The 27,240-nt window shown below is 47.3% G+C and overlaps 1 protein-coding gene across 7 annotated transcripts in view; it reads right to left on the bottom strand.

The window, feature by feature from the left end:
• RYR1 (ryanodine receptor 1) overlaps positions 1–27,240 on the bottom strand; it is a 163,991-nt gene that overhangs the window by 11,776 nt on the left and 124,975 nt on the right. For 4 of the 7 annotated variants that reach the window (XM_061596439.1, XM_061596440.1, XM_061596442.1 and 1 more), the window contains 13 exons: positions 27,076–27,155; positions 26,534–26,610; positions 24,132–24,205; positions 23,245–23,262; positions 17,034–17,114; positions 15,842–15,930; positions 14,952–15,080; positions 14,173–14,277; positions 7,767–7,848; positions 4,986–6,289; positions 3,888–3,958; positions 2,074–2,263; positions 547–633 (listed from right to left, as the gene is read on the bottom strand). In XM_061596439.1, coding sequence (XP_061452423.1) covers positions 547–633; positions 2,074–2,263; positions 3,888–3,958; positions 4,986–6,289; positions 7,767–7,848; positions 14,173–14,277; positions 14,952–15,080; positions 15,842–15,930; positions 17,034–17,114; positions 23,245–23,262; positions 24,132–24,205; positions 26,534–26,610; positions 27,076–27,155 — 2,387 coding nt within the window. The remainder of the gene's footprint in view (positions 1–546; positions 634–2,073; positions 2,264–3,887; positions 3,959–4,985; positions 6,290–7,766; positions 7,849–14,172; positions 14,278–14,951; positions 15,081–15,841; positions 15,931–17,033; positions 17,115–23,244; positions 23,263–24,131; positions 24,206–26,533; positions 26,611–27,075; positions 27,156–27,240) is intronic. The other 3 variants (XM_061596441.1, XM_061596443.1, XM_061596444.1) reach the window with 1 other exon arrangement.

Here is a 27,240-nt window from a genome sequence, read left to right as displayed (position 1 = left end):
ACATACACATCCCTTTCTGCCACCTGGAAATTTTAAGAGGCATTGTCAGAGTTGAAGGACACATTTTAGCCAAGGCAAGAACACTTGGGGTGCAAAGCAGGGCCAGAGAGGGGTATGGCCTGGGGAGAGTTTCAAGGCCTAGATAGAAAGGCCAAGAGGTCCACAATTGGCCCCTGGGACCGAGGTCCCCCCCACAATAAGACAAGAAACTGGCAAGGGAGCTTGGGCACCTGGTCCCAGCCACTATTCGGCTTCTGCTCTAACTATTATAACAACTGCCCTCCTGCAGGCTCTGCCCAGTTCATCTGGCTCCCAGAATGCTTTGCTATTATGTGCTGGACTCCTGTCCTCTGCCACTCATGCACTTCCCAAACTATGGCAGAAGTCTCTCCCTCTGGCCTTTTCCTTTTGTAACATTCCAGATCTTATTCCATGCTTCTCCTCCTGAATCTGGAGGTGGAAAACTGGGAACCCCAATGTTCTTTCCCTCCACCCACGTATCCCTACTCCAAGGCACCCCTTTCAACCGATTTCCAAGACAATTACCTTGTAGAAGAGCAAGATGAAGTTGATGGCAAAGGCCAAGAAGAGGGCAAGGAAGCGGAGGTTGTAGAAATTCCTGGACAGGTAATTCTGAAAGGAGGGTGGATAAGATAAGAGCAAGGTGATGGTATGCATGCATTTAAGAACATAAGAAAAGTCGTGCTGCTGGATCACGAAGACCCTCCCAAGCAGTTGGCATTCATCAGCAAACCACCTCTGACAATGGAAGCAGAACAGTCATCATGGCTGGTAGCCTTTTCCTCCATGAATTGCCTTGATCCCATTTTACAGCCATTCAAGTTGTTGGCCGTGGCTACATATTGTGGAAACAAAGTCCATGAAGATGTACTTCCTTCTCTCTGTCCTGAGCCTCTCATCATTCAGCTTAAATGGATAGCTCCATTAGGTTCTAGCATTATGACAGAGAGGGGAAAGAAACCAAATGTCGTGAGGCATGGGAACTCAAATTCTCTCACTGCTGAAAACTGTGCTCTGGCCAATGAGACATCATGATTAAGTTCCCATACATTTGCAAGCCTTTCTTTATAGCCTTAAGGGCTACAAATTTGCTTTAAAAAAAATAAAAGGAAAAACCAAGGCTTTATGGATGCTTAATTCTGCACCCAGTAAAGTACCTGCAGTGTGTAAATGAGAAACACACAAGGCTCTGAATATCAGCTGAAGGGATTTGAGAGCAAAAGAGCTTCCTGCTCCACGAGCCTCCACTGTACATGAGAGGAGGGGTGCAGATATTCTGCCACAGGCGTCAATTTTGAAGAAAAGTGAAAACTGAAAACTGAATGCGGGCATAACCTGGGCTTGTTGGGAGATGAAATCTAACAACCTTGGAAGGGCCACAGGTTTCCCACCCAGATTTTAGACATTTGAATATCTTACCAATTACTCTGTTTTATTTCCTGTTTTTTTTTTTTAATAATGTGGTTTTATTGTTTTAATAGTGTAAGCTGCCCTGGAACCAATCCTGGTGAAGGTCGGCATGAAAATATTTTAAATAAATAAAATACGCTAATGGGATGATCTTCTTGAGGAATCACAAGTCGTCTTCTTCTCCCTCCCAGCAATCTACCTTGCTTTTGTGCCAGTTTAACCATCATGGCTTCTCTCCATAGGAATGGGGGACCACAAGAATCTGCCTTATACCAAGTCAGACTATTGGTCCATCTACCTCAGTTTTATCTACATTGACTAGCAAAAGCTCTCCAGGGTTTCAGACGGGGAGTTTTTCCCAGCCCTAGGTGGAGATGTCAGGGATTGAACCTGGGATCTTCAGCGTGCAAAGCTCTACCACTGAACTACGGCCCTTCCCCTATGCTAGCAAGAATAATTCCTGGGAATTGTAGTTTGGTGATTGTGCTTAACCTCACACAATTACAGTTCCCAGGGTGCCTTGGGGAAAGAGAGGAATTATTATTAAACCAACTTCAGTTTGCAGTGCAGACGCCCCCTTTGGGCCATAAGGTCAGAACCAGGAGAACATCCTAGGCTCCTCCCCTTTCCAGAGTTCCCTACCAGGAACTTTGTCCTCTGGATCTCCAGCTCATTCCAAAACTCTGAGCAGCTCTCCTCAGACTCTTTCTTCTCCCTTTGGGCCATCTTCTTCTTCTGCTTGGCCAGTGGCTTTGGCTCTTCCTCCTTTGGCTCTTCCTCCCCCTTCTTCTTCTCTTCCTCCTCCTTTGCTGCTTTCTCCCCATTTTCAGCACTGGAAGAGACAGAGGTGTGTGTGGAGAAAACATGAAAAATGTACCAAAATACCCATGCTTGGATCATCAGCCAAGGCTCTTCTCTCCTTTCCCTCTTTGTTAGGGGTGGCAGCCAGAGAGAAGGGGGACTTTTGGACCATGGCGTCCCTTCACTAGCTCACCTGGCACTGCATTTTGTTTCATGCAGATAATACCCTTTTTATTCTCCTAGGGTGTTTTTTTTTTACAGTTTAAACAAGGGGTGGGGAACTTGTGGCTCTGGAGAAGGTGTTGATTGAGTACAACTCCCATAATCTCCAACCACTGGCCATGCTTGGCAGGGCTGATGGGAGATGGAGTCTTTTGGCCAATCAGGTATTCATCTACAGCAATCCTGATTGGCTAACAGTTTGGTGGAGAATGCAGGCATAACTTGAGCCTGTTGGGAGATGAAGTCTAACAAACTCTGAAAGGTTACAGATTTCCCACCCAGATTTAAGGCATTTTAATATCTTGCTGATTGCTCTGTTTTATTTGCTGGTTTTTTTTTTAATAATGTTGTTTTATTGCCCTGGAACCAATCCTGGCAAAGGTCAGCATGTATATATTTTAAATAAATAAAATACACTAATGGGCAGTTGAGACCCCAGATCTTATTGAGGAAGCACAAACCATGTTCTTCTCCCTCTCAACAATGGGGGGTGCTCTTCTCACAAAACTTGGATATCGACAAGTTCAAATCCATCCTCTCCCCTGATTTAGGCATGCTTATCTTTGAGAAGAGGACTGAGGGGAGATATGATAGCACTCTTCAAGTACTTGAAAGGCTGTCACACAGAGGAGGGGCCAGGATCTCGTCTTGATCATCTCAGAGTGTAGGACATGGAGTAATGGGCTCAAGTTACAGGAAGCCAGATTTTGGCTGAACATCAGAAAAAACTTCCTGTTAGAGCGGTATGACCATGGAACCAACAACCTAGGGAGGTGGTGGGCTCTTCAACACTAGAGGCATTCAAGAGGCAGCTGGACAGCCACCTGTTGAGTATGCTTTAAGTTGGATTCCTGCATTGAGCAGGGTGTTGGACTAGATGGCCTTATAGGCCCCTTCCAACTCTACTACTCCATGATTGTTTAAGGTGAGGATAGGCCCCTTCCAACTCTACTACTCAATGATTGTTTAAGGTGAGAAGAGGAACCCCCGAGTAAATCTCAACCCCTGAAAAAGTAGCTGAAATTGTATAATTTGTATACATTATGCAAATGTGCATGTTTTCTCCTTTTGTTTTGTATAAATTATTTTGGATTTTGTTAGTAATGGGAGCACAAGGATATTTAAGCTCCACACACACACACAATTGTAAATTTTATTCAGCCACCCCTCCAGCTGAGGTGACCCAGACCATGCATAGCTAATGCTGTAGGACTTCAGTTCCCATCAGCCCCAGCCACATTGCCAATGGCCAGGGATGATGGGAGCTGGAGTGCACCATGTTGGCTAGAAGAGATAGAAACCTGCTGTTTGTATTTTTAAATAAAACATGGAGATTTTTTGTGATCTTGTGGAATTTCAGCATACACACAATAACCCTGGAAGTTCCAACCTAACCCAGTGCATCTTCTCTTTCACACATACACACGACTCACTCAGCTTTCTCTGCTTCTACAGGAGGCTCCTCAATCTTCTCTGGCTCAGCCTCCTCTTCCTCCCCTTCCACCTGGAGAGTCACAAGAATGTGAATTGGTGAGTGAGTTGGCGTCACAAGAGGGCTGGGCACAAAATGAGTAGCATGCATGGCCAATATGGGGGAATTATTACACGTCAGGGAGGAGCAATGGACCTAAGTTAGTCATGTCCATTAATTTCAACACATCTCTCCTAAGCGTGATTTAGCGTTGGATACAACCCCATGTCTGGTGCTGGAGAAGTTTCCTGTAGCTGAAATACAAAGAACGGCTCTAGGGTTTTTTCCCCCCAAAAAAGTTACTATACAGTATCTGACTGTTAAGGCACAGCAATACCAACACCAGTAATAATAAGTGATCCAAATTTCCTCTTTTGTCTTAACCAAGAAATGTGCAAAGAACTTAAGAACCCTGAATCCCAGCTGCCCTCCCATCCCTCCAGACTGGGAATGGAACAAATTTCTCAATCACAGAGCTAAAACAGCAAGCAGAAGACTCACATGATAACATTGCTGTGTAATTTTGGACTGATGGGGGGGAGAAATAGAAGGCCTGAACACTTCCTTACGTAAAATATTCCCTGCATATACCCCATGAGCATCACGAACAAACGTAGACTTGGACCGTCTCCCTGATATGTTAGCTTTGAAGGAACAGGAAATACTTTATGTACTGGGAAGGGGGGGATTCAGGCATTTGATTCCCCCACCTGCAGCACAAAATGGCACAGTCCAGTAACACTGACTTCATGGGAAGCTTCTCCTGGCCTCTTCCAGCTCCTAGCCTTCTTTCAACTCCACCTCTAGAACAGGGGAGGCACACCCAGCAGCATCCTTTGGCTGTTACTCTATAGGATATCATTTTCCATGAACAATTAGGGATCAGATTCAGGGGTCCTTGCTGTCTACACCACCTCACATTCTTGTTCACAGATCCAGTTCCCCCAAATGTTGTCGTTCCTCACTCTATGTTCTATCCACACACTGACCCTCATTCCTTCTAGCCAGAGCCAAGGAATGCCTACTGCCATACAGATACCTTCCCAAGCCCCATACATACACCCAGTTTTCTCTTGAGGATGGGTGATCCGTCAGGTGTAGGGGGCTCCACTGGGGTTGTGTCCCCCATATCCCCTAGCCCGCCAGGTGCATCGGGAGCCATGGGTCGGAAATGCTCTTTCTTCAGGTCTACTCCAAAGACCTCCCCACCTTCAACAGGCGTTTCCTCCTTGCCAGGCTCTGCTAACTCCACTTCTTGCCCTTCCTCGTCCACCTGTTCAACCTCCTCAGAAGGGGCAACATCTCCATGCACTTCATCCTGTGTCGGGTCAGGCATGCTGGCCAGCAGTTCGGTTACCGTGATCTTCTTGGCCTCCTCCACCAAGCTACCACCAAAGAGCGTGCTCCAGATCAGGAAGAAGATGCCCTTGAAGATGTTACAGAAAAAGAAGAGGATGCCCATCAAAATGGTGTAGATGAAGGTGGCCACGCCCATGGCCATCTCCTTGACTGTCATCTTCTTGATCTTGCGGAACTGCCGGCGGATGTTGCGGTAATTGAACATGCGGAAGAAGTTCAGGACACTCTCCACAAATTCCCCAAAGACTGAGGATGCCTCTGATGGTGCCGACACCTTCTCGGCTTCCACACTTTCTGCCCCTTCTCCTTCCTCCTCCTCCTCTTCCTTCTCCTGACCTTCTTCCTCTGAAATCTGTGCTGCAATCTGCATCTCAAAGATGGTGTCCTCGCAGAAGTTGATGAAGAGCTCCATCTTCTCTGACTCACCCCCTTCATTGACCACGTCAAAGATGAACTGCCGCTTGGACTCCTTGACCTGGGGCATTTCCCACTGGGCCTTGTTGGTCTCGCTGATTTCAAAGTAGATGCGCTCAATGCGTTTGCTAGCACCCATAATCTCGATGCGGCCTAGATAGGGACTGAAATAATTGAGGATGCATTCTGCCAGTTCTAGGAAGGTCTTGAGGCGGTTGTCATGAGGTATGTGCTCCGAGAGGTTGGTTAGCAGTACAGCAATATTGAAGCCAATATCTTTGGCAGGCTCTTGGAATCGGCTGGCAAACTCCTCATAGTCAATCATCTCGTTCTCATCAGCCTCTGAGCAAGACAGCAAGAACTGGATCTCAGATGGCGTGTATTGCTTTTGGCTGTCCATGGCCTTCTGGAAATCCTTCTTGGAGATGAGACCCCGTGGATCTGTTATGTAGTCCCGGAAGGCATCTGATGCCACAATGTCCTTCAGCTTCAAGAACATATCGAAGAACTTGAGAATCATCTCCACATTACTGGAAGATTCCACCAACATGTCCACCATCTGCCGAGCAATAGTACCATTCACCACGTTCCCTAAATAGACACAAAGAGGATAAAGGTAATGTTAGCAACGGGAATGAGGTGGTGTGTGGGAAAGATGTACGAGTGATGGCTGGGTGGATGTTGCAGCTGCGTGCACACTGTCTGATGGCTGGAGATACATGCAACTTTGGGGAAGGGCCACAAATAAGTGGTGGAACACCTGCTTTGCTTTGTAGACAATACTGAGCTAGATGGACCAATGATCTGGCTCAGTGTAAGGCAGCTTCCTGTGTTCCAATTTGGGGAAGGGCTGCAGTTCAGTGGTGGGGAATCTGTTTTGTCTGCAGAAGGTTCCAGCAATCAGTCCCCAGCATCTCCAGGTAGGGCTGGGAATGCCCACTGCCTGAAATACTACAGATCCTCTGCCAATGAGTGTAAACAATAACGAACTAGGTGGACTAATAACGAACTAGGTGGACTCTGTATAAGGCATCTTCCTATGTTCCTAATGGGATGAGCAAACTGGTGTTGAGTAAACAGAAGATCAACCACCATTGCTGAGAAGCTCCTGGCAAGAAGCATCTGCTGCACTTGGAGACTCCATCTTTGCCCTTAGCCAGTAAAAAGACCCAGTGGGAAGGGAGAGGATATAACACCCCAAAGCAATGCCATGGGCCAAAGGAGGTAGAAGCAGCCCCAGTGTAAATTGTATTATTTTATGTGTCCTTCCTCAGGGGTCTTCTGGATCAAAAGGCAGGACAGAAATCAAATCAAACCAATCAATTAATAAAGGGTTTTCAAGATGTGAGAAGATCATCCAGTCCAGTGGAGAACTGTAACCTTGGGCTTGGGTTCAGATCTGTACTCTGCTTCACTGATGCCTTTGGACTATTCACTCTATCAGGAATACAGCCTTAAAAATGGGGACAACCATGGGAATAGCAACAGGAATAAATGGGAACTACTTCACAGATTAAGTCTGAGGATAAAACAAGAATGACTGAGCACATAGTCTGTGTGGCCAGACAGACAGAAGGTTTGAGAGACGGTGGTGTATGCAGGCTGCAATCTGCTGGGAGCCGCATGTCACCTGTGGGCAAGGCCGAAGCCAGTGGTGGGCAGGGCTAGAGACATAAATGGGCAAGCTAGCTCTTTCTGCCACACTCCTCCATCCCTCTCTCTGCCACCCCCTCCTCTCTGTCTCTCTACACCACCGTCTGTCTCTCTCTCTGCCACCCCTATTTCTCTCTCTCTCTTCCGCCCTATCCAGTGGGCTAACGGGGGAGGGATAGTTCACTCTTGCCAGAGATATGACCTGATCACTTTGTGGTTCTGACAAAAGCTTTTGAAATTAGGTCAATCCTTGACGCATCTCCCCTACTCCTAGTCTGGCTAGCACCAGCTCCCCAAGGCTTCAGACAGAGGTCCCATTCCCAAGCCTTCTACCTCCACCCTTGGGCTATAGCTCTGCTATGGGAAGTTGGCGAGGAGCCCAAACTGGTTCGGCAAGGTGGTGAAGGGTTCTTACCTTCCAGCAGGGACAACAACATCACCACCATGTCCTTCTGCAGATCTAGGAGTTCCTTCAGAAGCCCAATTTGGCTCGAATCCTGTGGGTGGGGTATGGAGAGGAGGAGGAGGAGGAGATATTAAGTGCTGTGGAACTAGAGATGTCTCCTCCCACACCTTCCCTGGGAATCTCTTGAAGGCCTCCATGTACATCTCCACTTCTCCTTCACGTTCACCTCACATTCCATCCGTATTCTCAACTCTCCCCCTCCCATCCTTGCCATACCAGCTGGCTTCCACACTAGACCATGGAAGCCAGGCCACATCTAGGTGTAGGAAAGGAGGGAATGGGTGGTGGAGGAACTCTATTGAGACCAAGGAGTTGGGTGTCAACTTGTGGGCATCATGGGCCATGCTTCAGACCCCTTGGACACTGGTTCCTCAGGATGACCCCGAGGTCTCATGGCACCTGGAATCAGAACCTAAGACTAAAAGTTTGGATATCTGAAGTTAGCTTTAGTCAACTATGAGGCAATGCTGTCACCCTGCAACATGTGAAGGCAACACCTTACTTGTATATGAACATGTTAAGATGGCCCTCGCTTTTTCTCCTCCTCTCACCAAAGGACCACTACAAGAGCTGTGTAATGGGTACATCCATGGGGCACATTTCTCCCTTTGGAGAGGCGGGGGTCTGTTGACCATTGAACCGCACTGTCACTGAGTTTGTTTTCCATCAAGTCTGAAAAACTGTAACTAGGGGGAGTTATGTCTTTGCCCAGTCTGGGAACGGACTGCCAAGGCCGTTGCTATGGTAGCCATCGCGATAAACTGGGAAAAGTTCTAGCAGCTATCTGTGTTAAGCTGTGTCTTCTGTGTAGTGCCTCTGAACTGAGAGGTTCTCTTCTGTGTTTACCTTTGAAGAGAGATGTACCAGAAGGGGGGTGACTGAAGACACTCTACATGTATTTACTCTTAAGCCTTTGGCCATAATGTCTTAATAAAGACTCTTAACATGCTCTAATGCTCTGAAGAAGTTTCTTGCTCAACTTAACTCCAACGTAATGTATGCTGTTTCACGCAACAACGCACACACGTCAACAGGGTCTCCCTTCTTACCTCGGGGTAGGATTCACTCCGAAAATGATCCTTGTGGGCAGTGCAACAAAGAGATAATTTTGGTGAAGGGAGGAAATATCCCCAGTCTGCTTCCCTCCCCATTTCCTAGCCCCACCTCCTTGTGCATTGAGAAGAGGATGCTGGGACCGGTCACAGGACACCGCTTCTTCCCTGCTGCTCTCCCCCAGCGACTAGCATCACGGGCAGATCTATACTGCACACTGAAAGCAGGCTTCCCCAAAAGAATCTTGGGAACTGTAGTCTGGTGAGGACTTTGATCATTCTGTTTGGTATCTATAGCTTCCCTGACAGAACTACAGTTCCCAGGATTCCCTGGGAGAGGGAAAGGCTGCTAAACCAACTTGGGTCTGGAGTCTAGAAAACCCCGTTGCTGGCTTTGGAGGCAATAATTATTTTTAGAAAAAGGGGCTTCGCCAGCTGCAGTAGCGGGTAGTGGGATGTGCCAATGGCGCTTATCTGACCGAAGTGGCAGGGAGTACAGGAGGGACAAGGCGGTGGAGAGGTTGGACTAGCAGGAGCACCATATTGGCTCTGCTGGTGCGTCTGCACAGCACTGACCTCCCCACCACCTCCCCTCTCCCACTCTCCCTCCCAGTAAGCAGCAGCACCTCACTTACTAGGAGGTCAGGTGAGCGCTGTTGTCCCACCCTATTGCCTGCAATTGGCCAGCTGGTGTAAGCCAAGAGAAGAAGGGTGGCTGCCAGCCTTGGTCAACTCGGCATATACCCTCCCATTCGCCCCCAATGCCCATGGTATGACAAAATGAGCTAGGATGGGATGTGAGCCAGCAAGCCAAAGCAATGGCCAACCGTGGAGCTTTTGACAATCCCCTTGATGACAGTGGCTGGAGGGGGCTGGTGGTGGTGGGGAACGAGGGACACAAGAAAGGACAGAAAGAGAGAAAGGAGGGCTGGGGTGATGAGCAAGTGCCAGCTGCTACAGACTCAGGCAGGAGACCAGGCCAGACCAACCACCACGTTCCCCTGTGCTAAAGCATGATGGGAAGCAGCAGCCAATGGTTCTTGTCCTCCTGGCTGGCTCTGCCAACAGAGGCTGAGGGCTCTTCTTTGGGTGCATGGAGTGGGCGAGCAAGGTTTTCCAGGCAGAGGCAGCGAAGAGGGTGGGTATGGGGTTGGTTGGGGGAATTTTGAGATTACGGTTGGTTTCCGCAGAGGAAAGGAAGGGACATTTTGCAGGAACAGCTCTTGTTATGCCAAGGTTCTGCTAGATGGTGGTAAAAACGGGACTGAAAACAATGAGCAGGCTACAGTTTCTCTGAAAGTTGAGGCCTAGGCTGAAGACTGAATGTTGGGGGGCGAGGGTGTGTGTGCTGAACATGCCCTTATTCCTTCCTCGTAACTCGATTTGTGGATGAACACTCACTCTTGCAAATATGTGGAAATGTTTGTTTATTATTATTATCTCATCTAACTATATAGTATTTTCCTCAGCCATCACACAGTGGGCACGCGAGGGCAGGGTGCAGCAGCAGGGCAGCAAACCAGATGAGGGTATGAGCAAAGTCTGTTCATCTCTGTGTATAACATCACATAGATGTGTGTGCGCTGAACTCTGGGGATGCCCAAACCGGGGCTGTGTTTACACTGCAATATGGCATGCAATGGAAACTCAGAAAGTGGCTCTGGGTGCAGAATTCAGCTTCCTGAAAAATTCAGCTTCCATTTAAAAGAATCAACTTTCTAGCATTCATGGCTGAAAATATACCTTATGGGCAAACTCTGACGTCCTTTCTGAAGCCACAAGGGTGTCTGTGCATGCCCACATGCCCATATGTATGTGCAAGTAAGATTTTCAGTGGTGTAGGGTGGGATGTAGTGAAGGGTTTAATTTCCTTGCATCGCTTCTTTCCCCTCTCCATGACCAGAAAAACCACATAATTATGCAGAATTATAAAAACAAAACTGCAAAACCAATTATTCAAAAAGCCAGAACAAATTACAATTTGCATAAATGTATGAGATAAAATTATGCAAATCTGTTCAATGCAATTATTTACACAGGCTGAAAAATGTAGGGCAGGATATGGATTGCCAGGCAGCAGAATTTTAATTTTGTCTCGCTTGGCATACAGCCATAGTCTTATTCTGACCACTGTTCACATTCCCTAGTCATGCATACAAAGGAACAATGGAGACTGGCGGCCCCGATGTTAGCGGGGCAGTAATCTGATCTGGGTTTTAGTGTGAAAGTTCAAGGAGCTGTCCAGAGTGCTGAAACCTATTCAAAAAAATAGGTTCAGCACAGCGGACAGCTGCTTGAAAGTTTCAGACTAAAACCCAGAGCGGCTTCATTGCCCCACTCACATCTTGGATATATCCCTGTATGTTTGGACTAAAACCTGGAGCGGATTCACTGCCGCACTGACATCAGAGCCACCAGTCTCCACTTCAAAGGAAGACAGCAAGATTGATTTAACCCTGACAAAGCAGCAGGAGGGAGCAGAAGGGGGGTGAGGTCATAAGGTGGCCCCAAGGGCAACAGCACCTGGCTTCTTTTGGGGGGGGTGTTAAATTGGTCTGGCCTGTCAAAAGTAAGGGCAGAGAAAAGGAGCTTGGGGAGAGAAGAGCAGTGGATGGGAAAGGAGAAAAAGAAGTGAAAGAGGACAGAAAGGCTCAAAGGAAGAGAAAAGGACGGGCGGGGAAGGAGCAGCCAGAGTGCGTGGGCATGAGATGGCCACGTACTACATAAAAGGTCCTTACGCCATTTCGAAGTCCTGGGGGTTGGGTCATCTGTCACACATCAGAATAAAAATGTTATTCAGAAACATTTTTAAAAGAACATTTTTGTATTTTGCCAGGTTTACCATCCAGCACATTCCTTTATGGCTTGGGAGTCAGAAAAACTGCACTCCCTCTTTGCGAAAAGGTGGGCAGGTGGGTTGGGGGCGAGTGGTGGGAGCAGGTAGGAGAGGTGACATCTGTATGGATCTTGATTCTCCCAGTGGAAGAGTCTGCCATGGGAAGGACACCTGAACTGGGTTCTAACCGCTAGATTTCACTACCTCCCTGAGTCTAACAGAGGCTCCTGGGCTATAGGCTCTGGGCCCCTCCGAATGTCCTTTTTACTGTGCGTTCATTGTGGTTTTTGCTCATGAGTCTATCAGGGCGGCCTTATACGAACCCGTTTTTAATGCTGCTTATGCCTGCAAAAGTGGTGAGGTGGACATACTGCTTCATTTCCAATCAGGGCACAACCCATAACTTTCTGCTGAAATCCTTTAACTATTTATGCCACAAAAGTTTCTCCTTTTTTGTTTGCTTGTTTCTTTCTGTCCTGCTTTTGTTGTGTTGTAGCACAACAGTGCCCCTCAAGATGGGAATAATGTGGTAGCCCTGGGGAAGCATCTCAGAACAACTCATAAAGTGGAATGATTGTGCGGGCAGCCCGGTATAAATCCACTATGACGCACTATTATTGCATCAATGACATGTTGTCGAATACAAAACAGAAACACGGCCACTCTGGAGGGTCTCTCGGTATGTTGCTAAGCTCTGCTGTTTTACAGGGGAGAGAGATCAGGAGACCACGCCGACTCTCCCTCTTTAAATCTCTGTTCTGCACTCTCCTGGGTGTCCAGAGAGGCTCCTGGATCCCAGCCTCCTTTCTCTACATTCAAAAGAGGAGGCTTGGCTTTTTGTCCTCTTTCAAGAGGAAGGAGGGTCTTGGGGGCCCTCTTGGTGCAAGAGGGGCATCACCAGCAGCCTAAATCAGGTTTGAACAGGAGACTGTTCTTGCCATCTCCTTTTTCAAACCTTCAACCTGCAACGAGGGTCTCACTTTTGGCCCTCTGTGCTGATCTGTCTCATCCTCCCCTCTTGTGCTTTATCTTTAAAAAACCCACACAACAGAGGAGCTCAGGGTGCGACCCAGCCATGGCTCACAGCCCACTAGTCAGAGACTGGTGCCCTAGTATAGCATTCGCCAATCTGGTGCCTTCCATATATTTTGAACTACCGCTCCCATCAGCCACAACCAACCCACCCACGTTGCCTGGGGCTGATGGGACTTGTAGTCCAATAGATCTGGAGGGCACCAGGTTGGCGCAGGCTGTGCTAGCAATTCTCTGCCCTGCAGCCTATCCTCTGGCAGGTATGACACTCCCACAGGAATGCTCCTAAAAGGTCTCTCTCTCTAACTCTCTCCAGAGAAGAGGGGAGGCATTTACAATACAGGACAGGAGCATGTGCATCTATCTATCAGGTGCAAAGATGGCATCATGGTTTAAAGAAAGGCCAGATGGCGAAATACAAAAATGGTCCTTTTCAGAAAGAATGCTCAAAGCTGTTGCTGGGGTCAGGAGTGGAAGGGGTGGGGTGAGGAGAGGCACAGAGCAGGCGAGCCTGGGGTTAAAGCAGAGATTAAAAGGGAGACCACACCACACGCAACCTCCCCACCCCCCAACCTGCACTCCTTCCCATAGCTCATCCTGCTATACTCCTACGTCTGGAGAAGGCTGTCCCCTCCTTTCCCCCCCCCGCACACCTCAAAGTTATGATACCACAGGACGGGGGCTCATCCAGATCCTAAAGACCCTGATATGACAGGAACCCAAGTGTGAAGCCCAAACTGGGAGAGATAATGGGAGACCCATTTGTAGTGACCAGTGGCTGAATGGGATTTTTAGTTTGACCGCAAAGGCAGAAAAATAAAATAAAATAGAGATTGCCTTTATAAGGAATTGTACCATGGAGCAATCCAAACATGGCTACTTTGTTTTTACAGTTTGGCTTCCAGATTCACAAGCGTAGCTTTATAAAATGTGGAAAGAGCTTGGTGCACTAAAGTTTGGGCTCGGGGAGAGGAGAAAGTTGGTAAAGTTTGGCTTCTGGGTTAGAAATATGGGGTACAAGACACTGGGTACTTCATTTGAGAACTGGTGAGTTTGGCTACCGGCCTAGAGTTTGGCATCCAAATCCAAAAACCAGGCTACTCTGCTGCCATGGCTTGGCTTCCAAAGTCAACAGTTTGGCAACACAAGGTGCAGAATGTTGGTTTTTCCTGCTTAGCAGTAGTTGCGTGACTGGTTGATAACTGATGCCTGGAGTTTTTGTGCTGCTGGCTACAAAAGACTGGGTCACTGTTGGTAGGCTTATCTGCGAAGTGGGCCATGTGGCCTTGTGCTTCACCCATCTACCAAGGCCCTGTTCCCTCCGTCTGCTCCTGCAACTCCTTTCCTCGGCCAGTGCTCGTAGGAGGCCCTGAAGAGCGACCACCCCCCTGGGCTTCCAGAGATTCAGAAGAAAACTGGCTTTTTTTATTTTTACCTGAGCCAACTTCATCATCATATGAGCAAAAACGTGGAGGAAGCCAATGACAGCATCCCACAGCCTGCTGTGCGCTAAGCTCTGCTGGTTCCCAGTGCATGGCCCCTGATGAAGAAGGAGGAAACATGGTTAGGTGTAAGGTATAGTACCACTCGCATGTAGTAGTCTAAACACAGGCCTCCTCCAGATAGTATATGTATTGACCATTCATCCTCATTTATTTGCACAAAGCTTATGCAGAGGTTAGACTATAACTGGTCTTTACTGAGCATTCGTTCTGATTTGTTTGCAGTAGGGTTGCCAGGGCCATGGCCTGAGACTGATCCTGTATCTTTAGGAGAAGAGAACGTCAGCCAAGTGCAGATGTTCTTGCAACACTGTAATGGGAAAAACCACAAGGTGGAATTCTCCCTTCCCCCTGTACAACTTTTAAAGATACAGAAGACCTCTTGGAGGCCGGGCCTGGCATTTTTGTACACATTGGCTGGAGAAGTGTTGCAAAATTTGGAGAAGAGAGAATTTCAATGGGTGGCTGTGTTTTGGCTCACACATTGTTTTGGAAAGTGCGAATTAGGCAGATTCCCTTTTGAATGTGAAGCGAGTCATATTTCTCCCCCCCATCCCTACACCTGAGGGATATATTTTTAACACCCACCTATTCCTCCGAATGTAAGTTCTTTTAATTGGTTTTAACACTATATTTGTACACTGTTGCCAGCCACCCTGCGGTGAAGGATGGGTAGGAAATCTAAAGAAATAAATACATATATAAATAATACCTGGATGTACTCGGTGAGGCTGTTGAAGACTTGCTTGGCTACAGCTATGGCTTTGGAGAAGTTGCGCTTGCCCTGATCGTCGATCACATCCTTGCCCGAGTAATACCAGTAGAAATCACTAATGGACTCCTGGGAGTTTGGGAGGGAAGGAAAAAAATCAGTAAGTAACTTCACCTGCTCCAGTGCCTCCCCTGCTTAGGGCCTGTGGTCAAGGAAGAGCACTTCCTAGCAATGCTCTCTGGGCCTAGGATACTTACAAAGATGCTGCATCCCAGGTGGAGTGTCTGACTCTATCAGCAGGCTTGATTCTCAGTTCCTCTCCTTGTATGATCTAAACCAGCCCTCCCCAACCTGGTACCCCTCACCCCTTTTGGACTGCAACTCCCATCAGCCCCCAGCCAAAACATCTAGAGGGCACCAGGTTGGGAAAGGCTAATCAAAGCACTGCACAGGCCTACAACTCTCAAGGGTTGCCCTTCAGTGGAGGGTTTTGAGTTCAGACCTAAACAGGCCAGGTGACTACATGCTGTGCTGCACGGAGGAGCAGGCGAGGCACCGGGTGTTATGCTAAGGGTGCAATTGCCACCTTCTGGTTTCATACATTCTTGTGCCAAGGGCAGAGGAGAATGCTCTTTCCCTGGAGATGCATCTTTTAAAAATAAAAAAGTAAGTCAAAGGGCATATCAGCATGTACAGAGAGCTCTTACTCTTGCAGGTAAGGAACCAGATCCTATTTAAAAAGGGACTTTAAGGTTTGCAAAAGGGGATAAAATTCTTGTCCGGTGGCCTCCTTAGTTCAAGAGCCAAAGTGCAGCTATAGCTGGGTGTGGTGCTTTGCCCAATGTCTTGCTGCCTGGACCAGGGTTGGCCTGGGATGAAAACATTCTCACCTGCAGGCGCAGAAGGTAGTCAACAGTGCAGATGATGATGTTGATGGTGTTTGTGTTCCCTGTCTGTGTCCGTAGGTAGTTCTGGAAATCTGGGGCAAAAATCAGCAGCGTGAGGCTGGGACACTTCCTTCCAATGACCATTCTGCCCTGGTTCCCCAGAACCCCATTTAGTTTATCTTTGCGACAACTCTGTTGCAAAGTCGGTCAACACTGAGACTTCTTCCCAAGCTGAGACAGGGTAGGAGGAGGGCTCTTTAACCCTCTCTTGTGCAGGATGGACAGCAAGAGAGGCTTTGGCAGAGCCCTTTGCCCTTACTGTGCACTCTACCAACTCACTCCTGTGTCCAGCCCAACTCAGGGAAAGGGGAGCCAGCAACTTGAGGTGCCTAAACCAGGGATGGAGGACCTGCAGCCCTCCAGATGCTGTTCGGACCCCCAGTTCCCATCAGTCCCAGCCAGCATGTCCAACAGTCAGGGATGATGATGGGAGTTGGAGTCCAGCAATATCTGGAAGGTGAGTGGTTAGTCTTTCCTGGCCTAAAGGAAGGCTTTGCCAAAGCCTCTGTTGTTGCTCCCATTGGTGAAGAGAAGGTTCAAGAACTCTTTGCCCATGTCTCAGCAAAACTGAGAGTCTGTGGGTGATGCCAGTGTTGTCGGTCCTCCAGTCTTTGCTCAGTTGATAATATGGCCCCACGGAGGTAACAACAATTGTTGCTCTTCCTGTCAGCAGGCTCCAGTGCCAGTACGGCAGTGAATCTGCTCTGGGGTTTTGTCAATTTTAACGGATCCATGCATCCATCCATCATGATCTGTCTATTCAGAAGCCTGCTCCACAGGACCTCGGAGCACGATTTTCAGTGGGGCTGCCCCTGACCTGTGGAATGACACTCCTGTTGAGTTACGGCAGGTGCCGTCTATCTGCACCTTTTGGGAAAAAATGAAGACATTTTTGTCCCAACAAGCATTGCCAGCTGGATGAAGAGGTCTCTGCCATGGATGACTATTTGGTATTACTTTTTATCTGCTGCTATTTTGTGTTTTGCTTTAAACTGTTTTTTAGGCATTCTCAACATTGCCTTGAAGCGTATGGAAGGCACCACCACCACCACTCACTCCCATTCCTCTCCCCCAACCTGCTCCATCAGCTCCAGGCAACACCCTTTCCCTCTTGGCTTTCCTGTGCTGAACCTACCGTTGTTATGTCCTTCACAAAGGAGCTGCAGGAACCGAAAGAGGTCCTGTGTAAACAAATCGTCTGCCATCACCTTCTCTCCTAGAGCAGGGAAGGGGTCAAGGGAAGAGACAGAACTGGCCAACATTAGCAGGAACCACATTGGGAGCAGGAAGATGAGGGAGTGGGGTGGGGATAAGGTGGCAGGGGTGGGTGGGGATGGGACAACAGGGGCAGGGGAGGAATGTGCGGTTAGTATAAAACTGGGGTTCTCCAACGCTGGGCTTGAGCAGGGGAAATGGTGTCGGGCAAGGCAATCCACACGGCAAAGATGCTGCAGCACACAGATCAGGGTGCGACCCCGCAGACTTCACTCTGGACTAGGCCCTCACTGAGGTTGCTAAATAAGGAGCGGCTGAGCCTGAATGAAGGACGCTGGGACCCTGGAGGCTTGTTTCAAGGGATGCTCACCTGAATAAAAGCTTAAATAAGACCCTGTATGATTGTCAACGGTAATTAAATAATTTGAGTTGTTTATATAACCCAGTTTGTTGCTGGCTGTACCCTGTGTTACTATGTAGTCTTATTTTATAACTCCCAGCATTATGTTTTATATTAGTGGTCAGTTGACTGTAAATAAAGATTGATGATGATGATGATGATGAATCTTAAATAAGAGCTGTGCTACCCATTAAGCAGATTGGGCTGGGGAAATTCTAGTCTTGCTATTGTGCATCGGTGTTGGGGGATGCATTGTTGAAAGCTCCCTCACATTAAAAACAAAATTTTATGTATGTAGAAAATTAGCACATCAGAGAGAAGGGTTTAGTGTGGCCCTGTTTATTACATGCAGGGAGATTTTTATTGTTATTATTACATGGGGATCATTAAACAAACAAACCCCACAATATTGGCAATAAGAAGTGGTATAGTCCAAATTTTTACCACCTCCTTCTGTGTAATGTGTTGATCTCCTCTAAAGCTCTTGTAAGGTAATCAGGTCAGCACCTCAATGGATTTCCAAAGGCAAGTGGGCCGAATTAGGAGTGAACAAAGCGAGGCTTCTTAAACTGTAATCCATAGGTTACCAGTCATTCCTGCTGTACTTTCATGATAGAAACAATTGAGGAGGAGAAGGCTGGTTAAGGAGAAGGTTAAAGAGCCAACAGTTTCTTTAAAGTTTCCATCATATGCTGAAGAGGCAACCCACTTTTCCTTTTGAAAGCTGGCCTCTTCAGCAGTGCAGGCCACTGTAATTGAAATATTAAAGAAAACTGATAGCACAGAATTACTCAGTTCTTCTCCCCATGTGCACATGTGGCTTTTGCAATGGTTGAGTATTGATTTGGAAGCTTTCTAAGTGTTCCCCAATCTGACAGCCATAATAATTTTTAACTAATGGTGGTCGAGTTAAAGACCTTTACGCAAGAACTCTTAATGGCTGTTTGGTTCTGCTAATCTCAAGCATATCTGCCCTGCTGATGCTGCTTGAATTTGTGAATGATGTTTTATCTTCTTTTCATATAAGCTACCATGGAGTTATTTATTCAATAAAGGGTAAGTTAGAAATCAATGACATAAAACAATTCTTTTCAGAGCAAAAGATGAATTAATCCAGAGAACAGTGTTCCAGTATTAATGGAATGGCAATATCAGTGAGAACTGGACCAGAGTGAGGACTGCAGTGGTTGACCAAAAGTTAGTAGGATCACAAGTGCCATGCATTTGGTTAGGGAATCTTGTGGCTCCATTGTATAGGGAGGACGGAGTTGTGTACAGAGTAATGTTGCTGGGGAAAAGGTTATTGGTTATCTGTGACATTCCAGCAAAGGCTCAATGTCAACAGATATGGACCCTTGCAAGATCCCTGCATGCCTAATAGTGGAATTATATATTTAGTGGAGGATAAGCAGATGTTGAGACTGGAGTGTATGTAGGTAAATAGGAAGAGTTTGATTAAACACCATTAATGCCAATGACTGCTTTATCCTAACTGGGTTTCATTTTTTTTTTAATTGTGTATCCAAGGTTAAATTTTGAAGTGTAGTTCTGGGCAAGTTCTTTTTGGGGATCATAGAACTATGATCAGAGTAAATTACAGGTGGAGTAAGGACTTGGCATGGTACAAAAGACATAAATTCCAAGTAATGGATCAGAATAATGTAACAGCAGTAGGCAGACATGAAAGTGAAATGACAAAGAGAAAAATTAAAGCTGGAGTAAAGTGACCTTAAGATTACACAGTACTTGACCCTACCCTTGGAGGTTAATAGAATTAGTTGCAGAGGGTCAGTGACCAACTCACACCATCCGTTCTGTGGCACTGGTCATTAACAAAGATATGAATCCAACAGCATGGGCAAAGCAGGAATGATGAATGGGTCATTCATTCACAAGAAATCTCCCCTCCATTCCTCCAGGTCGATTCATACTGGCCCACCTGGCATTAATGACGAGCACCTTCCATTTTTTTTCATGAAGTTGCCTCCGCCACTTCATGGATGAAGCCAATTAACCACCTGATATTCTCCCCTCTTGCTTTGTCTTCCCTTTGAGTAGGGGCAACCATGCCACTTGGAAGGCTGGGCGTGGGAGCGTAGGAAGGACAGGAAAAGATGTTGCCCAAAGTCATCTGAGTAAGGCTTATTTTTCTCTGAGGCCTACACTGTGAATCAGAAAGGCCCTAGAGCACCCTTCCCGAGCCTAGCGCCCTCCAGGTATTTGAAAGGTGCACTGGAACGTTAAAAGCAGGAATACAGGACAACGTAATTACTGCAAGGACACTACAAGGACAGCACATTGACTGCAGAGATATTGTGACTCTGGAGTGACGCAAATGTACTACAGTGAGTTACTGTAGGGAGGCTACCACAACAGCACATACAATGCAGAGGGTCTATTATGAAAGACGATGGATCATTAAACAAGAAAAAAAATCTAGAAATGCTACAAGGACAGCCAAAGAGAGAAACAAGGGCTACAAGGATAAAGAAAAAACGTTTACTTGAGAGGGACTATCATGACAGGCCCTAAAACAGAGATGGGGAACCTTAGGCCAGCGGGGACTCTCCCTAGGCCACTCACACCCTGCAGCCCCCCCCTCCTCAGCCCTGTTTGGAATGTGTCCTTGACCTCTGATCATGCTTCTTGATTGCCTGGATAGAGAGGGATGTGCAAATACACAGAAACTAGCCTAATGCAGAAAGGTAAAACTCACATTTGCTGCTCTGCTCACTTTTGACACTAGCCCCGCCCACCATTGGCATGTGGCCCCCAGAAGGTTGCCCAGAAAGAAATGTGGCCCTGGGGCTGAAAAAGGTTTCCCATCTCTGCCCTAACACATTAAAAAGAAAGAGTAAAACAACAGTGACTACAAGGATGGCTTAGAAAAATGATAAGGGCAATATAGTTATTAGGAGACTACTGCAAGGGCAGGACTATCACCAAAGGAGAACTGTCACGACAGACCCTATGAAAGTTTAATATACAGGCAGAATTACTAAAAGGACAAAGCAGTTACATCTTGGCATACTACAAAGGCAGCATGTGGTTATCAGGAGTGAAGTACGTCACCCCTACAAACAGTGGAGACTGGTGGCTCCGAAGTCAGTGAGGCAGTGAATCCTTTCTGGGTTTTAGTCCAAACTTTCAAGGAGCTGTCCAAGATGTCAGTGGGGTAGTGAATCCGCTCTGAGCTTTAGTCTGAACTTTCAAGGAACTGCTAATGTTTGAGTAGGTTTCAGCTCTTTGGACAGCTCCTTGAAAGGTCGGACTAAAACCCAGAGCGGATTCACTGCCGCACTGACATCAGAGCCACCAGTCTCTACTGCCTACATATAAACTATAATTTCATTATGCACACATTCTACACAACATCTTACTAATAAAATCACCAAAGCAGTTATTACTAAATTGCCACACTGCTAATAAAGAGCTCAACATTACTACATTGGTACTAGCTGGTTACTCTATGACGCACTTTGACGGTATAGCTATGAAGACACTGGATCATCACAATATAACATGGTTACCACATACACAAACTAAACTCCCATTGTTATAAATATTGTATACAGCCATCACAAACATTACAAATTTAATAAACAAATATTATTAGCACCTTGCATTGTTACAAATGCCAGAATTCTCACAACATACGCGGCATTTATTGAGACAAGGAAATGTTACAAAGGTGGAACACTGTTACAAAAGAAGGCATCGCAACAAATATACTACACTATGACTTTGCAACATTTCTACTACTTGGTTACTATATCATTTCTATACTTGCGCAATTATAAAGAAGCACTGCACGCGCCTTTTCAAGATATGAAACGCCAGAACACTCCTATGGAGATATAACGCTACAAAGATTTTGCAGCAAACTATTGCAAAGATGCCACTGTGTTACTGAAGAACTTGTTGCAACAACACAGCTAGATGGTTATGCTTACACCCTGAATTGTTACTATTCCAAATAGTTACTACACAGATAATACAGACTGAAGTCACATTTGCTGAACAACTGCTTGCTACAAACACAGCGGGGGCTAGGAGAGGGTCAGAAATGGTGTGTCTACGCTTGTTCCTATTGAAAATTGGCCGAGGACGCTTTCAGGGGTGGTGGTGGTAAATTCTGACCCACATCTTATTGGCTAGTTCTAACTGTCAGAAGCCCAACAGGTCACCTCTTGGTGGCCTTTGTAGGTTTAAGGAATTTGGGGTGGAGTGAGTATTTATAAGAGCACAAGTCTGGAGAGCACGATTAAAGCATTTGGTGGGTGAACATGGTGTGCAGTTAGTGTGCTCAGCACCAATTGTGCATGGGTGCGAGAAATGTGTGGCCTTGGAGAGGTTTGTTTGGTTTGGTTTTTTTGCAGCTGAAGGGCATGCGCCAGACAGAGCTGAGATAAGACTTTCCCTGGCTGGCCCCACCCCACCCGAGACTGATCAGAACCCCCTCCAGCAAGTCAGGCAAGGAGGGGTGGGGGGAAAGGTTGACCTAAGTTTTAATGGAGGATGTGTTCACTTCATCCTACACCACGCTTCTGGTTCTGGCAGCATGTGATATCCTCAGAAGAAGGGGAGGGAAGCCTCCAAAATATTGGGAGGGGGGAACCTCATCCTCCTGACTTCAATGAGCCCATAACTGAAGTGATGGTGGGGAACAGGATAAAAACCATACTTCTGATGTTTAACCAACTTGCGACTTGAAAGCAAATAGTTTCTCTGCTACCACCACTCTTCTAGAGAGACAGTTCTAGACTTGCCTGCTTCTCAGGCCTTCACCCCTCATTTGCCACACTAGGACTAAGCAATGCCAGCCTGCCAGTCAATAGACGTGGCAGAGCCTCAATGGAGTGGACCAGCCCAGATACAGCACATCTGGAGCAACCTCACTATGGGCCAAAGATGGCTTGTATTAATTCTAGGAGCCTGATTATCTGCTATTGCTAAGTCAACAGAGTAGCACCTCCTGCCTGCTGTGCTTCATACTCCCATTCAAGCCTTCATCCTGGCTCCAGAGGGATCCTATGGATTGCACCCAGTGTTGTGCAAGTGGCATTCCACTCGCACAATGGTACTTCCCCATCCACTCCTCTCTCTGCAAGTCCATAAAATCCCCTCTGGAATGGTCACAAGTGGTCGCAAGTGAAAGTCTACCGAGCAAGCACAACGGCAGTGTTGCCTACAATCCCAGGACTCCAGGCCTACTCTGATCATAGAATCGTAAGAGTTGGAAGGGGCCTATAAGGCTATTGAGTCCAACCCACTCCTCAATGCAGGAATCCAATGATGGTGGGTGGAACTTTACTAGGACTAGGGGTAGCTTAAGCCAAAGGTCCCAAAAATCCCAATCAACCAAACTTCCACGAACTGACACCCCACAGGAAACATTATTGGGTGCACCTCCACAGTTCACAATATCCTGCACAATATCCTGGCTTCAGCAGTCCTGATTCTTGGCATCTCATCCTGAACCTCAAGTGCCTGGGCCTTGTGGCCGCTCAACATTCACAGCACAGAATATGTTGAACATCCCTTGTAGATTCCCAGGGCCCAGTGGGGCCCTAAGACAGGACATGGGGGTTCTGATCAGTTTTCAGCCTTAAACCCATCAAGTTAGAGAGAGAAAAGTGGCATAAATAAATAAATAAATCAGGCCAAGAAACTGACCATTAAAGGAAAGAGAGAAAAATGAAGCTTAACAAAAAGCAAAAGGATTATTTACCATTTTCACGACTGATGACTGAGGGAGGGGCATCAGTGAGACCAGGAGAGGGGAGGGGAGGGGAGGGAAGAGAAGGAGGGAGGGGGAGAAAGGAGGTGAGTGCAACACATCACAGCAAAGAAGGAAAAGGAGATGATTAAAAAAAAAAGAAAAACCCAGCGTGTATTAAAATGACATTAATGTGGAATGGAAAAACAGATGAGACCAGAGAACCCAAGGCAAAGGGGGTCAGGTGGGTTGGGAGGGTGAGAATCCATTATTGGTTTATGAAATCTCAATTAATCCACGTCTCACCAGGAGGAAGCTGTGAACACAAAGAGAATATACGCAGCGCACTGGGAAGAGGGAGATGAGGGAGGAGGAATCCAACCCTGGGCCAGGAGCGTGACAAGTCCCTATTACCAAGCATTCCTGGGGGGTCTCAGCTCTTAGCTTTCCCACCCCCGTCCCCTAGGGATGGGGAGAAAAGCCAGAACACACAGCCGATCAACCAGCTAGAATGCCACCCTTGCCCAGAGGCATAAAAAGTCTTCTTCAAACCCTGGCTCCAAGCTCCCCCCCACGTAACCCATAAGCTGCTCTGCTTCTAGGGGCAGAGAGGAGGGAAAGGATTTCTCAGCAACTGAACTGGGAGCTGGAGCCAGACTGCCAGCAGCTGGGCCCCAGTGCAGGGGCGTCATAAACGAGTTTGGTGCCTGGGACCAGGGTGTCAGCACTAGCTATTGTGAGCAGCAAACCGAAGGGCGACTCCCTTTGGGGTGGGCAGGAGGAGCATGTCCTGCCAAACCCGCCTGATAGGGCAGGGGAGTTGATAGGAACAGGAGAAGCCCAGCACTCTGGCTGCCTTACTGGAGAGTCTCAAAAAGGGAGGCCAGGAGGGGACTTACTCGTTCCTTCCTCTGTCACCATTCCCAGGCCTTCGGCTTTGTTTTGCCGCTCAAAGGCATTGAGGTCCAGCACGCTGTGAGTAGAGAAAAGAGAAGCAAGGTCAGCAGAGCCAGGGAACGGTGGAGCAGACGTCGGCGGGCCAAAGGAGAGCAGCCGCAGCAACAGCTGGAACAGCATTGTCCAGGGATGCTGGCTACAGAGCAGTAGCGGGCAGCAGTGCTAACCCGGTGTCTTATCACCAGCATCACGGCAGCTTACTGGGATTAGGGGGAGAGATGTGGCGCTGAGGTCGGTGCAGAGCAAACACACGGGGGGCATGAGTGCTAGATTGGCTCTGCTGCTGTGTTGGCACCCCACTAACCTCGCTCCTTTCTCTCCCAGTAAGCCTCAGCAACGCTGGTGATGGGAGGTTAGGTAAGTGCCGCTGCCCCACACTGCTCACTGCTCCTGCTCCGAGCAAACATACTCCAACTTCAACCTTTTATTTTCTCTGGACCAGACTAGATGTCGGGAAAGGGCCACACCTCTGTGGTTCAGCATCTGCCTTGCATGCAGAGGGTCCCTAGCTCAATCCCGGCGTCTCCAGGTAGAGCTGAGAGAGAGTCCCTGTCTGAAATCCTGGAGAGTCAGTGCTGACAATACTGTGCTGGGATGGACCAGTGGTTCTCACCCATTATAAAGGCAGCTTCCTATGTGACACAACTGCTGCCCCGCTAGCCTGTCATATTTACAGAACACATGTGTGGTGTCTGTTCTTCACATCAGGCCTGGAACAAGCATGTGACAATCTCTTGTGCATTGTGGATTTTGGCGGGGATAGTTACTGTGACCTTCCACAGACATCATTGGAGGTACCGGCGGGCCACACTGGTGCCCATCAACACCACTTTGGCGACCCCCTATCTAGAGGATGGATGGGGTATAAAAACACTGAAATAATTAAATCCGCCTTCCTCTTTGAATAAACAGGGGATAGATCAGCAGATGTGGACTAGGGCCAACCACAAATCTATGATAATGTGGGCCACAATCAGTCTGGCTACAAGGTCATGTTGAAATGCCCCTGGGCTGCAAAAATCACATGAGAAGTAGACAATGCATCTCTTCCCTGAGACAGAGGCCCTTGCCCATGAGCCCTGCACCCCTACCACACGAGAAAAAGAGTTCCAGATGACACACCTAAGAGAGGGTAGGCAACAAAGAAGGGACGTAACTCAGGGGTAGAGCATTTGCTTTGCATGGAGCAGGTCCCAAGTTCAATCACCAGCATCTGCAGGCAGGGCTGGGAGAGGCCTCGTCTCCAACTCTGCTGCCTGTCAATGTTAACAGTACCGAGCTAGATGGACCAATGGTCTGACTCAGCATAAGGCAGCTTCCTATGTTCCTATGTAAGGTGGGAAGAAGAAGAATGCTGGAGCCTGGCTTTTGTCTGGAGCAGCTACATTTCAGCCTATTACACCGGTGCTAAAAGCTCTGCACCGGCTGACAGTACATTATCGAGCTCAGTTCAAGGTATTACTGTTAGTGTACAAAGAGCCAACGATCAAGTGGGCTGGAGGACCGCCTGACTCCTATCCACTGGCTGGATCACCTTAAGAAGTCCTCCCGAATGTCCCCCAGTTATCTCACATTCATTTCGTTTCTATACAAATAAAGCCTTTCAGCATAGTGGCACCAGGACTTTGGAATTCTGTTCCCACTGAAATAAGGCAGACACCCCAAATTCTGCTATTTTGTTACCTGCTGAAAATGTTTCTGTTATCCATTTGTTCTGTATTTTAGGATTTCAAAATTTTACAGCGTCTTAATGCATTTATTGTATACCACTATTCTATTTTTTAATGAGCTGGCAGGCAGTTTAGAAGAACTTGTTTACTGTACATTGGCTCTGTGCCTGGGCCTCTAACCTGTCAGCGCTGGAATGGAATGCTGGCAGAAGTTGAACTGCAGCAAGATCCCCATTGAAGGAGAGATTCTGGCTTTAAGAAAATAATGAACTGGTATTAATTAAAGGAAATACATGTTTGATAGGAAAGATCCTAGTTCTAGCTAACTAAAGTTGGAGATGCAAAGAGTCATGCTTGCTCTTTGATCTCTGCAAGAGAGATAAAGACGAAGGAAAGGTTCTGCTCTCCCAAGGTGGGATGAAGAAGAAGGGAGGAACAGGAAATGAGGTCAGCAATCCTGAGTATCAGTCTGGCACCTGAAGGAAGGTCAGCACAAGCTAGGTCAGAAAAACAGTCTAGGAAGCAAGGGGGTTCCCCTCTTTGTCTACCCTTCCCCATGCAAACCCACCAGCAGGCTGATTTGTGTACCAACATTTTCTGAAGTACTGCTATGAGCAAAATAAAAAGAAACATAAATAGAAAAGAGGGAGAAAGAACAAGATGCTACTACACACCTGCATGTCTGCATTAGCGCCTGAACACTCTGGAAAAATCCAACTTCCCGCTTCTCCTTCAGATAATCCAGCATTTTCTGAGGACAGGGAGAAAAGTCAGCATTAGGAGATGAAGACAAGCCCCAATTTCTGGCTCTTCTGAGAACCAACGTATGTGTTACAAAGGTTACTTTCAATGCATTTATGTGCATGAGTTTCTCTCATGGAGGAACAGCAGCATCAAGAGGCTGAATGTTATCAGGACCACAGTGAAGTGAGAAAGGGTTAAATGTACCCCACCCCATGCCCCATATACCACAGTCCTGATCTGGGTCAGCAGGTCTCCACAGCTGCTATTTTTATAAAAACAATACACACTGAATGTGACTTCTAACTGGATCCTAATTTTTGTTCCTGCTAGTTCTCTCCTTTGATTAAAAATACAACTCCGCACATCATGTTAATAAACAGCAAATTAAATCCAAATCAGCAGTAGAGTCAATATGCAGGGAACAAGTAACTTGCCAAGAAGCCTTGCATCTCCCTCCCCCTTGCCCCCTTACCTGCTGCACTTCTTCATTGCCACCATTCAGGATGGAGATGCCCAGTTTCAGGGTGGAGGATACCATAGCACCAGGCTCTCCTACCAAGACAGGAAAATGAATTATTACACCACTGGCATCTGTCATACTATTGTTACACTGAAATCTATATGGCTTGGGGACCGA

Source organism: Rhineura floridana, chromosome 15, assembly GCF_030035675.1.
Source record: "Rhineura floridana isolate rRhiFlo1 chromosome 15, rRhiFlo1.hap2, whole genome shotgun sequence".
In the NCBI taxonomy this organism is placed as follows: domain Eukaryota; kingdom Metazoa; phylum Chordata; class Lepidosauria; order Squamata; family Rhineuridae; genus Rhineura; species Rhineura floridana.
This window is presented reverse-complemented; position numbering and strand designations above follow the sequence as displayed.